Source organism: Drosophila takahashii, chromosome 3L (genome assembly GCF_030179915.1).
Source record: "Drosophila takahashii strain IR98-3 E-12201 chromosome 3L, DtakHiC1v2, whole genome shotgun sequence".
Classification (NCBI taxonomy): domain Eukaryota; kingdom Metazoa; phylum Arthropoda; class Insecta; order Diptera; family Drosophilidae; genus Drosophila; species Drosophila takahashii.
This window is the reverse complement of record NC_091680.1, coordinates 19,230,449-19,243,058: the sequence shown is the minus strand read 5'-3', so window position 1 is coordinate 19,243,058 and position 12,610 is coordinate 19,230,449. Positions and strand designations below refer to the sequence as shown.

The 12,610-nt window shown below is 40.6% G+C and overlaps 2 protein-coding genes across 3 annotated transcripts; both read right to left on the bottom strand.

Annotated features, from left to right (window-relative positions):
- Positions 1 to 2,240: 2,240 nt before the first annotated feature.
- LOC108063703 (U6 snRNA-associated Sm-like protein LSm2) lies at positions 2,241 to 2,896 on the bottom strand. Its single transcript, XM_017150866.3, has 3 exons — positions 2,794 to 2,896; positions 2,663 to 2,730; positions 2,241 to 2,582 (listed from the first exon to the last, which is right to left on the bottom strand). The coding sequence occupies exons 1-3, from the start codon at positions 2,794 to 2,796 to the stop codon at positions 2,366 to 2,368; spliced, it is 288 nt and encodes a 95-aa protein (XP_017006355.1). The 5' UTR covers positions 2,797 to 2,896; the 3' UTR covers positions 2,241 to 2,365.
- A 2,053-nt stretch (positions 2,897 to 4,949) lies between these two features.
- Lmx1a (LIM homeobox transcription factor 1 alpha) lies at positions 4,950 to 12,610 on the bottom strand. Of its 2 annotated transcripts, none has more exons than XM_017150862.3 (3): positions 11,702 to 12,610; positions 5,930 to 6,814; positions 4,950 to 5,394 (listed from the first exon to the last, which is right to left on the bottom strand). In XM_017150862.3, the coding sequence occupies exons 1-3, from the start codon at positions 12,378 to 12,380 to the stop codon at positions 5,129 to 5,131; spliced, it is 1,830 nt and encodes a 609-aa protein (XP_017006351.2). In that variant the 5' UTR covers positions 12,381 to 12,610; the 3' UTR covers positions 4,950 to 5,128. The 2 variants fall into 2 exon arrangements, with proteins under 2 accessions (XP_017006351.2, XP_070071255.1); XM_070215154.1 differs by having other exon boundaries at positions 5,930 to 6,811.

The window sequence follows — 12,610 nt, the reverse complement described above, 5'->3', positions numbered from 1 at the left end:
ATAAAAATGAGTTCATGTTCAGAAAACTAATCGTAAACTTAAGATTGCCCATTCTTTTAAGAAACTTACCAACTGTATCCAAAGTCATGATCATATTTTATAATTTCCTGTGTTACGATTAGTTTCTGTTGATTTTCGTTACAAAGCCTCCAAGGTCGCTTCACTCAGAATCGTATTTTTCCCTTGTAAATGGCACTCTCCCAAAAGGAAACCATAATTTACGACCAACTAAAAGTATCAATGCGCGCCGAGGACCGGAGTTACTTTAAACGAATCACACTGAACACCATAATTCAATTTGGCCGAAAGGTCCCCGGTGGCCAACGGATGCTGCTGGCGATTCCGAGGGACCCTGCGTACACACATATGTCATTAAAGGAAGCCACTGCATTATGCGAATCCTTCGACGGGACGGTTAAACTTCCATCTATCCCACATCCCGTTTGCATATTCATGTGCTCCGCACTTCGCTGCGTACTTATGTATAAATAATCTGTGTCAAATTTGTATAGTTTATTTTTTAATAAAACCCGAATGATCCTTGCGAAACTTTACGAGCCAACTTTTACGCGCCCAGCCACGCCACGCACAGCTCAACACGTTGATGAACTAGCTGGATGGATCTGGATGCTCCCATAAATCCTGCGGGGCTCACGTCCACCCCGAGCACGGGTATATTACAAAATTTTATGGGCGGCACAGGCGGAGGTCGCCCATCGCGATAGGCCATGGCCGGGGACCCATCCCCCCGTCCACCCAAAATTACAGAGACCCACTCTCCTAGAAAAGTTTTCCGGGGCCAAATGCAAAACAATTTTTGCGAGCCGGCAAACAATGCGCCGAAAATGCGACTCGAAGTCTGAATTTAGAAGCTGCGCCGGAAACAGGAACCCAATTACCGCAAATAATGAAAGATGGACTCCGCTGGGGGTGGCGATTGACCCTCCCCACCGCCGAAACTCCCCCTTCAATTATGCGCAGGCAGACGAACTCGGCGCTTCCCCCACACTGACCAAATAATCGTTGGGGTCATAACAAAGTCTAGGAAATTTTAAATTTCCATGGACCAAGCATGATTTAAATTGGAATTCGTTATCAGTTTTAACAAAGTTATTTCAGAACTAACACTTTCTTTTGTTGCTTGGTATTAGAATAGAAAGAGCTTGGAGATTTAAACCGTATAGAATAAATTAAAGTTAAAGTTAAAGTTTAACAAAGGTGAAAAATAATAATTGAATTTCTTTGGATCTCATTTTAAAAGATTTTAGGAATCTTAAAGCTGATAATAAGGTTTTTTAATTTTCTTGGGCCAACCATGATTTAAATTGGAATTCGTTATCAGTTTTAACGAAGTTATTTCAAAACTAACACTTCCTTTTGTTGGTTGGTATTAGAATAGAAAGAACTTGGACATTTAAACCGTATGAATACTTAAAATCTGTAATCTACAACTACAAAAAGTTAACATTTAATACATTTCAGAATAATTGAATTTCTATGGATCTCATTTTAAAAGATTTTAGGAATCTTGAAGCTGATAATAAGGTTTCAGAAAATGTTTGAGATGTAAGAAATGACTTTATATCTGTAAAAAATTGTATAAAATTTTCAATTGAAAGATATTATATTACCAGTTGTGATTATTTTCTCTCCCTGTACCTCTTCAACTTTTGATTGCTTGATTTTACGTGAGGTTCCGCTGACCAACTGCCAAAGTTTAGAGCGCGAGACCGGGCAATTCCGAAATGTAAATGCCGGGCAAAAGTGTTCCACGAATGCGTATTTCATTTTAAGCACGCATTCCTGCCAACAAAGCAATTCGATGGAAGGCGAGGGCGGCACTTAACGAGCGGGTCGAGGTCCAGAAATTAAAAGCATTCCGCCAGGCTCCTCCGTTTTATTGGGGATAAAAGGTTGAATTCGACGGTCGGGCAATAATAGCAATCGTAAAACGGGCGGCAAGTACACATACTCAAATAATACATCCCATTTTGCAGGCCGTGTAAGTATCTAACTGGTGATGTGTAGACAAGACACAAGACATCAGGACATCGTTACAGCAATTATACAAATTTATGGACCATTATCAACATGACGCAATGTTGGCCTACAATCCACATGCTCCATTCAAGCGTGGAGCGATAAAAGCAGAGACATAGGGAATATAAGGAGGAGGAGCAGCCCCGAAAACCTCAAGACTGACTCATCAAAAACCGATGGACCGTAAATAACGCAGCGACTTCTTACGGGGATTCCTCTTATTGGTTATTTGCTTTAACAGAATTTCACTTAGTTTTTAGTGCAGATTACGGAACTATGGGTAGATCCTGGTGTACAATGGGTTCTGGTTCTGGTTGGGGTATCCTTATCTCGTGCTCACAACAGCCTCTTTCCTTGCCGCATCCTGTAGCAACTGGGTGTCCACTTCATCGCCCGGCAGTTGCACGTAGCGCACCACGGAGCCCCGGATGAAGCAGTTCTTAACGCTCAACATATGGGGGTACTTGTCCGGATCCGTAACACTGATGTCCGTCAGCTTGATGTTCAGATACTGGTCCACCGAGTGCAGGGTGCCACATATACTATGTGAAAATAATACAGAATTAATAAAATTGGTTAGTTGAGCATTTTACCGGCAATGTGGCGAACGAACGGTGCTCACCTGAGGTCGTTTTTCAGTTCCACGACAACTTCTTTGCCCACCAGCGACTTGAAGAACGAGTAGAAGAGCTGGGGAGTTAATAAAACATCAAAGTTAATACTTAAATCCTTTTAAAAACCCTTATTTCTAACCATTGTTATTGTTTATTGCAGATTTTGCGGAACGCGTTGCTTTTCAGAGATGTGAAATATAAAAATACAAATATATCGATATTTTTATTCACAAAATATGTGAACATCGATAGATTTTTATACTTTTTGCGACCAAAAATTACGTACTACAACAATTAAAATTAAGAAAAGGGAAAATAATAAATAAAAAGGGGGTTTTAAAGTTTATAATTTTAATACTTTTAAATCAGGAAAAACGTCGATTTTTAGAAAAAAGAAATATCGATATGTCGTGGAACCATAACCATCCTATTTCTATTAGTATGGCAACGCTGTGGAGCTGCCATCAGCGGAGTTTCATAGCTTTTAGCATTTCCCAAATAGCAAATGGGCGGTTGTTAAAGTCGTTTTTGATTTTTCAAAAGGCCGTTATGTTTAGTAATCCAACTTTAAACTAAACCAAATCTATCAATGCACTATGGTTTTTTTTACCGTTTTCTTTTGGCATAAATTCTATTTTTAAACATATTGAATTGATATTTGGTTTGAATACATTTTTTAAGCTCCCATGATGACCTACAAAGTTTCAAATGATTTGGGGCACTATTTCATATAGCTGCCATATAACCGATCTGGCCGATTTGCCCCAACTTTTTGTTTATCAAGCTAATGCTTTGATATTTGGTTTTTACACATTTTTAAAGCTCCTAAGATGACCTACCAAGTTTCAAATTATTTAAAGCACTATTTCATATAGCTGTCATATAACCGATCTGGCCGACATGCAAAAAAGATCCATTAAACAATTTTATTTCTTATTTTCTTCATATTTAATGAAAAAAAAATTACATTTTAGTATCCATCTCCATTATTAGTGATTCATTCTGAAAGTAAATATACATTTTACAAATTTTGTTGATGTTGTTACAAGTGTTAACCAGCTCAGCACGACTGAACACATATTGTACTAGAAAATTTTGATTTTTTCGAAAACGTGTGGATTCGGACAAAAAGAATTAGTTTCTCATTAATCTGCACACTTTGGTTAATAGATTCTCGGTTCAATTGGACAAAAACACAAAACAACGACACAAACATTGGTCAACTTTAGTTTTAAATACCTGGACAATCGTTTTCCATATTTATTCATTTAACTTTTCGTAAACTTTTGTCACAACAAACGATCAAAGTCGCACAATTTTCCTCGCCAATTTCATTCAAAACAGGTGGTACATAATTGGCTGACTTTAACAGCTCGCCAGCAGAGCAGTGTTGCTCCATATGTTAAAGTTACATTGTTTTTCATTTGTCTAGGGTGTTTAAAAATTAAAAATAAAACAAATTTTAAGATACAAAAAAAAAAAATTGACTTTATGCCAAAAAAACGCGAAAAAAACCATAGTGCAATGTGCAAAGCAGTAGCTGATTTACAAATAGCTCGCTGTCTTTAGTTCTACAAGCATTTTTCGTATGTAATCCTTTTGAATTACACATTCCACTTCTTTACCTTCCAAACAAAGAGCTTAAACAAATTCTGTCTTAAATCATGGTGAGTTCATAATATAATTCCCAAACGATTGGCTTATGACAAACAAAAAGTCCAAATACCTAATTTTCCGCAAAGAAACAGTATTTTGTGTATAATAAAGGAACAAATTGTCAAAATTAATGTAATTGGATGTAGATCGTTAAATATGGATATTACAAAACATTCCTTCTTTTAGCTTTGGCACCCATTTTAGCAGAACTACGACCAAAAAACAAAAAAGTTTTAGGATTTGATAGATGCGTACTTTTTTTCTGGTACCACATTTCCATTCACTTCTCACTCGATTGAAGAGTTTTTTCTCAGTTACTTTCCCAGCTTAAAACAAAAAAACCACAGAATTTCGCAAGAATTCGGTTAAGATGTATATTTTAGGGGAACAGATTAAATTGCACTTGCTAATACAATTATTGACTTTAAATTACATTTAATAACAATTTTTTGGGGTGGTTAAAACTATTTACAAACATAAGGGGGGCACATTGACCGTTTTACAATTGCGGGTGTACTACATTTTTTGCCTCTAGAGTCTAGATTAACAACAAAAAGTACAGCCCGCTCCATTTTCGTCGCGTTCAAATCGCCAAGAATCTTAAAATTTCAATTAGCTTAAAAAAATCACATTTCATGTATCTTGTATCTTGTATCTGGTTCTACAACTCCAACTTAATGCCGCCGCCTCGAAGGTGCCAAACTACGCGCTACGTGTAAAGTAACAGCAAGGATCTGTCCAAGTCCTTTCCGATCGGATCCTGCCACTCTAACGCTAATAAATTCGTCTCTATCCATTGACCGCCTCCTCGGTGCCCTCTAATGTTCCGAGCTGAAGTACGAGTTCTGCATGAGATACAGCTTGTCGATGGGGTTTATCAGGCTGTTGTTCAGGTTGGCCAGCATGTCGTGGGGATTGGAGTGGGAATGCGAGTGCGAGTGCTGGTTGCCCGAGGAGCTGGTCGACTGCAGCTCCAGGTTGTTCAGCGACAGCGAGTCCGCGTCGTCGTCCAGCTGGTCGAAGTTGCTCCCATCCAGCGAGAGATCGGAGCTGCAGAAGCTGTCGTTCGAGTTGGCCGGATAGTCTGTGAAATAGAAATCGATTAGTATTTAAACCTTGGGATTTAGTGAAACTTGTCTATATCGAACCATAAAACTAATACTTAATTTCTAATAATTTCAAGAATATTTTAATCTTTTTGAAAAATATATTTTTGTAATTTAGAAATGTTTTATATTTATTTGTTATTAAAATTCAAAATATTTGGTAAAACATTTTAGATATTTTTTTAGTATAATAAAAACGAAATAATATCTTTTAATATATTTAAATTGTAGTCTACTGCTCATACTTTCGTTCTTCTTGAATTTAAATTTAAGTAATATTAAAATATTAATCAACAAGGGTCGCATTTTTAATTATAAACTGAATAATATGAAAAGGCAAATCTTTCTTTAAACATATAAATGTAATCCAATAACCAATATCAATACTATGCTAAATTCCCGACTAAGTTAAATTACAATTTTAGTTTGATTTTGGATCTAAGTGAATTTAGTAGATTAATTTAAAAGCTGTTTAGTTCGATATATAAAAGTCACCCAGTCGCTTCAACTTACCATCCGGTGAGAAGGGCAAGTTGGGGTTCAGGGGCTGGCTGGCGAAGGTGCTGTCCAGTCCGCCCAGATAGCCGGAGCTGTCTCCGCCCAGCTCCTGCTTGACGCACTTGTCCTCCTTCTCGTTGGTGTCCTTGTCATCGGTGGCGCTCGAATTGCCGCCGGTGCCACGCCCACTGCCGGAGCCCGAGCCGCCGGAGCCGCCGTTCTGCTTGGCCTTGCGCTGGATCTTCTTCATCTTGGCCCGCTGGTTCTGGAACCACACCTGCACCACGCGAACCGAGAGTCCGGTGTCCTTGGCCAAGGCCTCGCGGACCTTGCGACACGGCTTGGGCGACTGGTCGAAGGAGGCCTTGAACTGCTTGCGCTGCTGCGAGGTGAGGATGGTGCGGGGTCGCTTCGGACCCCTCCTCCCATCCCGCGGCCTCAGCAGATCCTCCTCGTCCAGGCCCACGAAGCCACAGTGCTGGGCAGCGGCGGCGGCCAGGAACATCTCCTTCTCGAGGTCGTGGCGATAGCAGAAGAGCTGGCCGTCCCGCAGCAGGAACTGCTCGCCCTTCTGCAGCGGCAGCCGGCAGGCGTAGCACACGAAGCAGGGCAGGTGGAAGACGAAGTTCGGAATCGGACGCATCACCAGCTCCTGCGGCAGGATCGCATGGCAGCAGGAGGAGCACTTGACCCCGAACAGCCGGTCGTAGTCCATCTTGCAGTACAGCTTCGAGTTGCGCACATAGCACGTGTGGTGCAGCTGCATCCCGCAGTAGCAGCACGCGAGGCACTGCTCGTGCCAGTTGGCCTCGCCCACGTTCATCAGGAAGCGGTCGTGGATCTTCTGGCCACAGCCCTCGCACAGCTCGAAGTTCTTCTCGCACTTGATGTGGCCCACTTCTGGGGATGAAAGAAATGGGAGGGGAGAAAGTCGCGTTAGTAAGTCGCCGAATCGATTTTATATAGCTTATGAACTGAGCGAAAAAATGGAGTTGTTGACTCGTTGGATTCTTAAATTATAATAAAGTTTTCAAAGTTGTTTACTTAGGAAAAATACAAGTAGAAATTCAAAATTCCGCATTTTTATTAAATTGTAAATTTAATTTTAAAACAATTTAATCAAGGTGGAAAATATTTGATATAAATTAGGTATAAAATTGAAATAATTTTTTAGTATTATTATTGATAGCTTATTTCCATTAAGAAATCAAAAAACAAATTTATTACATTAAATCTAGTTGTTAAATAAAATATCTTTTTATATTCTAGGGATTACGATAGGATTTTAAACCTTCCTAAAATATTATTAAATATTTCAAGGCAATAAAAATAATTGTGGGAACCTAAAACACCCATTAAGTGTTCTCTAAATAAAATATATACCTACACACAAAAAAAAAACTTAGTAAAATCAACTGTAATAATTGTCAAACAGGCCCCAACCAGCAAAATTGTCAATTCTACTAAGTAAATAGTCATTTCACAACAACAAAATACACACAATTAGCAAAGACACAAACCCAAAGCAAAAACAAAATACACGTAACTATTTTAATAGTTACATAACTATCTTTGTTGGTCAATTTTACCAAGCAAATTTTTTTGTGTGTATATATATATATATTTTTTTTTTTTTGGCTTCTGAATTTACAAAACTTTTTCCCAAGTGTAGCGTCGCTTATTCGTTATTCCCCTAACCTCCTGTGATGGGCGTACGTGGCGTATACGTGCTGGCAGCACATGTCGCTGCGAAATTATCATGACATGTGCTGCCAATGGCGCAAGGACCGCGCTGACAATCGAATCGTGTGAAAATGCTTCAACGTCTCTCTTGTTTTTCCGTTCGCTGTTTCGCACTTCGGTGGAAAGCAGAAGGAAACTCTTGAGGGAAAAAATTATCTGTCGCCGGGCTGCAACAGCTTGTATTGAAAGCTTGCTGATGCGTAATTGAAACGTAAAGTTTGCTGTATTTGTTTGGTATTATTGAACAGCATTAGTTCGATTATCTGTAAGCAGCGCCCTTAAAACGGCTCAATTGATTTTGCATAAGCTAACGATTTTAAAGCAACCAAACTGAGACCCTTTTAAGCTGGTAATCTCCTATTAAGGAGTTCCTTTGCCAAAGTAGAACGCCCCTAATCTCTCGCCCGTAGACGAGCGCTCTTGAAACTGTAAACCAGTCATAAAAAGTAGTACCCGAAAACACAACAAAAGCTGCCTGCAGTAAACATAAAAAATATATGACGACCGCCACGAAAAATGTATGGAAGCATTTGAAAAATGAGCAGCGAGTTGGGGAAAAGTGGAAGAGGGCGGGGTTGGAAAAGAGGAAAAGTGGGGAGTGTGGTGTTATATTATATGGCTGTGGCTCAGTGGCAGAAAAATGTGCATGATTTATGGTTGGCACAATGGCGTCCCCACACACACACCCACAGTATCTATGCAGATGTACATACGCGTGTGTGGGTTATATATAGTCGGGGAGTAGGGACGAAAATCCCTCTATAAGGGGGCGCCAGCGCTTTGTGTGCTAAGCTAGTGCAGCGGAAAGTTGACAATGTCCTCGGGGTTCTTTTTTGCCAATTCTATCCCATTGTGCGGCTTTCATATCGAATCGCATTGGCGATAAAGGTTTTTGCAGCTCCAAACACAAAATCGAGAATGATTCATTTGATAAAGCCCCGAGGGGCGCTGCGTTTTGAATTTTTGCCACTTTTTCTGGAGCTTTGAGCATCGATATTGTGACGGGATTTCGTTTGTGTAATCTAATCGAAATTTATGGCATTTCGCAGTTGCACTTGCAGCTTTTCTGTTTTGTTTCATCTAACAAAGGACGCTTTGTTTTTGGGCTATTCTAGTCTAGGGAGTGGGGGTAGTTTCCATTCAAGCCTTGGCGAAACTTGTCCAAAAATCAACAAACAACAAGCACAAACAGTTGGTACAAGTGCGGCACACTCGTGTCAAATACATAGATTAAACAGCAGATAAATCCAAAATCAACTCGATGATAAACCGAAAAAAAATAAAAAATATAACCAACTAATAGACGAAAGTGTCCTCGGCGCTGTTATCGGCGATAAAGGGGCTTATCTGCCGACCGCCCCTCGATTGTCGGACTATATGGTGCATTTATTGACACATTGACAGGCAGGCGGAGGTCTATGGAGATAAATTGGGAGACAGCGCCGAACTCCTGGCATTAATTCGGCCGCTAACTGGAGTCCATGTCAGCCATATAGCCGCAGTCCACGTGCCACGCAGATTTTGGCAGCAGTTCGTCGTTGACAGACAGCTCATAATGGGACAGCTTTAATTATGGCTGACAAACTGGCTATTTAAAACTCGTAGTATTTATCTACACATTGGAAAAATTTTTAAATGAAATCATGGATTTACTTTTTTGACTAGCACTCGAAGTTACATATAATTATTATCATATGACATTCATTTGAGTGAAACCATTTATCAAGCTATGTATATAGCTAAAAAATATTTGAAAATCTTAATAAAACCATAGATTTACTTTTTAAACTAGTTACAAATAATTATGGCCTTAAATTTTGACTAACTGACTGAATTTATTTCAAACAGTCGTGGTTGAAAATAGTAGAATACTTAGGGGTAGCATAAAAGTGATACCATCTACCAAGCTGAAAGTCTAAGTACACTTCTTTTATATATGAAAACTAAATGTGCATTTAAAAATACATTCATTGATAGTATAATTTGTGATTAGAAATGTTTAATCATTTTCGTGTTTTAAAGATTTGCAATGATTTATATTACTTTTGTTATATGATTTAATGCTTCTAATGTTTTTATGTGGCAACATAAAAATAATAGAATCTTTCTGATACTAGACGAGCATTTTACTCCAGTGTACCTGCACCTGGATCTCAATGGAAAGTGACATAGAGCTATGCGTATGGCGCATACTTCCGCCACACAAATGCACACCTACTCCTGCTGAGGAATATATGTAGCTGCTGACGACGGGCAAAGTTGAAGCCGCCGCAGAAGCCAGATATGTATGCTGATACGCTCGGTGGAATACCTGACACTGAGTGTGCTCATTTCCGTGGTCTGCCCTCCGATTCCCAGACCCATAAAGCTCGCCCGTTCGAAATTCCTCGACCTCTCCGAAATGTGCGGGGGCATTGATAGTAGTTTAGCAGTCGTTGGCCAAGTGTTTGCCTAGGAGAGTGGAGTTTTCGAGTGCGACGGAATCGGAAACGGAAACTATTTGCTGCCATTTTGCCATTTTGGCAATGGCAAACGGCAGAATGCGAGTATTAATAGAAATTTCATAGGCAAATCTAAAGTTTGCCGGCAAAAGAGCAGCAGTTTTATGGGTGGAAGTGGGTGAGTGGTGTTCGAGAGCCCCTAAAAAACCAAAAACACAATCCACTTAGCCTCGGACGAGGTCTGGTCTGCATATGCATCACACACATTGTTTGCACACTTTTCATTTCGGAGGGAAATTCGCAAAAGTTTTCCCAGCAACACTTTCGTTGCAGCCGAAAGCTGAAAAGTGTTGCCTATTTTGAGGCTGTCGTGCATGTGCATGTGTGCCTGCATGCCGAAGCTTCAGTGTGAGTGTGTGTGTGGGTGGGAGGATGTGGCATGCCTTAATAGCCTTTTATTGGTCGAGCCACGCCCTCTGGCCGGGCGGATGTCAGCCAGGTTCATTGTCAAAATTATTTTGTGGTCAACTTGCGTTCATACTTTTGGAAATACTTTCGTCCGCCGTCCCACACATCCGCCCACTAAACTATCCACAACATGTGTGCGACATCAGAAATTCATAATTTATTGTCCTCTGTCAATATGCGTTTAAGCCAGAAATTGTGAATTCGCATTTAACTGTTTTCATTTGCCTGGCCTCTGAAGGCCAAAAACAAAATTAAACCGAAAATCTACCTCTGGCTATTTAATTCGCATAAATGCGATCCGAGTTTTAATTAAGTCCTTAACCAAATATGGTTGTAAGTAAATATTAATATAATGTTAATATGGTTCTTGCAAATCCAATATACTGCAAAATTAATAAAAAATGTTATGCATACAATCCAATAAAATCTGTATGATTATTAGTATAAAATTGTGATAAAAAGAAAACACTTTTTTTCTGTTAAGTGAGTTTTAAGAGCAGTTTATGAATTGACATTAAATAAAAGGTTTTAGAAATATTTTTAAAACTCCTTTAAGGGATGTTATATTTTTCGTAAAACAATAACTGTTTATACAGACATTATGCTGAAAAAATGTATACAAAATTTAATTTCCAAAAATGTTAGCAAACAAAAACAAATACCTATTAAATAAATGTTGGATATTTTTATAGGACTTCTAAAAATTAGTAGAATAGTTGTTTAACATGTCCTTGCGGTTAACCTATCGCACATTTGACTAAAACATTTAAATAACCAATTTAAAGTTTATCCCTTCTGCAGTAAAAAAAAGAAACCCCTTCGCAATAAATACTTTAATTTTATCGCTGAATAAAAATCAAGGAAGCCCTGTATTTACCCCCCAAAGGCAGCATTCCTTCGGCCCCAAAGGCCCAAGGAAATCGCACGCAATCAGCCGGCATATCCAGGTGTGGGCGGTCGGACACAATCTGGAGCCTCGACCGGCCAACTTGGACGACGCACGGAGGGAGCTCCAGCTCCGACCCGCAGGCCGGGCACACGCAACTATGCCAAAAACGAAAAGCGTGAAAACCCCAGAAACGGAACGAGCCGGTAAATGCCTCGACTGCCGGTGCAAAATACTTTTGGAACATACCTGTGCGTCCACTACAATCGGCAGACAATTTGGATGCCGCTGCTGCCGAGGAGGCTATCGTTGCTGCTGCAGCCGCTCCATTGCCATTTCCGTTTCCTGTTGCCGCGGGCCCCGTCGATGTTGCTGTCGTCGCAGCGGCAGCAGCAGCAGCAGCAGCAATGGCAGCAGCAACTGCTCCGCCTAATTGCGAGGTGGCTACTGAGGTGGCTGCTGCCGATGGAGCTGCCACAGCAGCAGCAACAGCAGCAGCTGTTAATGTGTTGCAGGCGGAGTTGAGGTTGCTGCTGCTGCTGCTATTATTGTTATTATTGTTGCTGTTGTTGTTGTTGCTGCTGCTAAGGGGGCTGTGTCCTGTGGGCGTGGGGCAGCTGTTAATTGGCACTGGCGTGGTCGAGGCTGCGTGTTGCTGCTGCTGGTGTTGCTGATGTTGCTGGTGGGGGTGTTGCTGATGTTGCTGCTGCTGCTGCTGCTGTCCCGTTAATGAAGCCGTTCCCGAGGGACTATTGTTGCCGGAAATGCTCGTAGGCAGATTGTTGTTGCTGAGGTGCAGGGAGTTGCTGCTGCTGCTGCCGGGATTTGGATTGTCCAGGAAGCGAGCCCCGCCATGATTCTGCTGCAGCGAGTACAAGCCGCCACCGACTGGATTCAGATTCGTGGGCATTGGGTAAAATTCCAGCATTTTATACAAGTTCCCACACGAAGCACTGCTTAGTTTTTATTTAAGTTTCGAGTCTCCAAGAGCCACATGCAACACTGCACACAAAAACACGCGCGACACAAACACGAAAGACGAAAATTCAAAATCGAGTCTTTGCTTATTTTTACTTCGCTTATATGCTGTTTAGTTTTGCTTTGGTTTCTATTTTATCTTTCCGTTTATCGGGAGCGAGGACAACCAGCCGAGTTCGC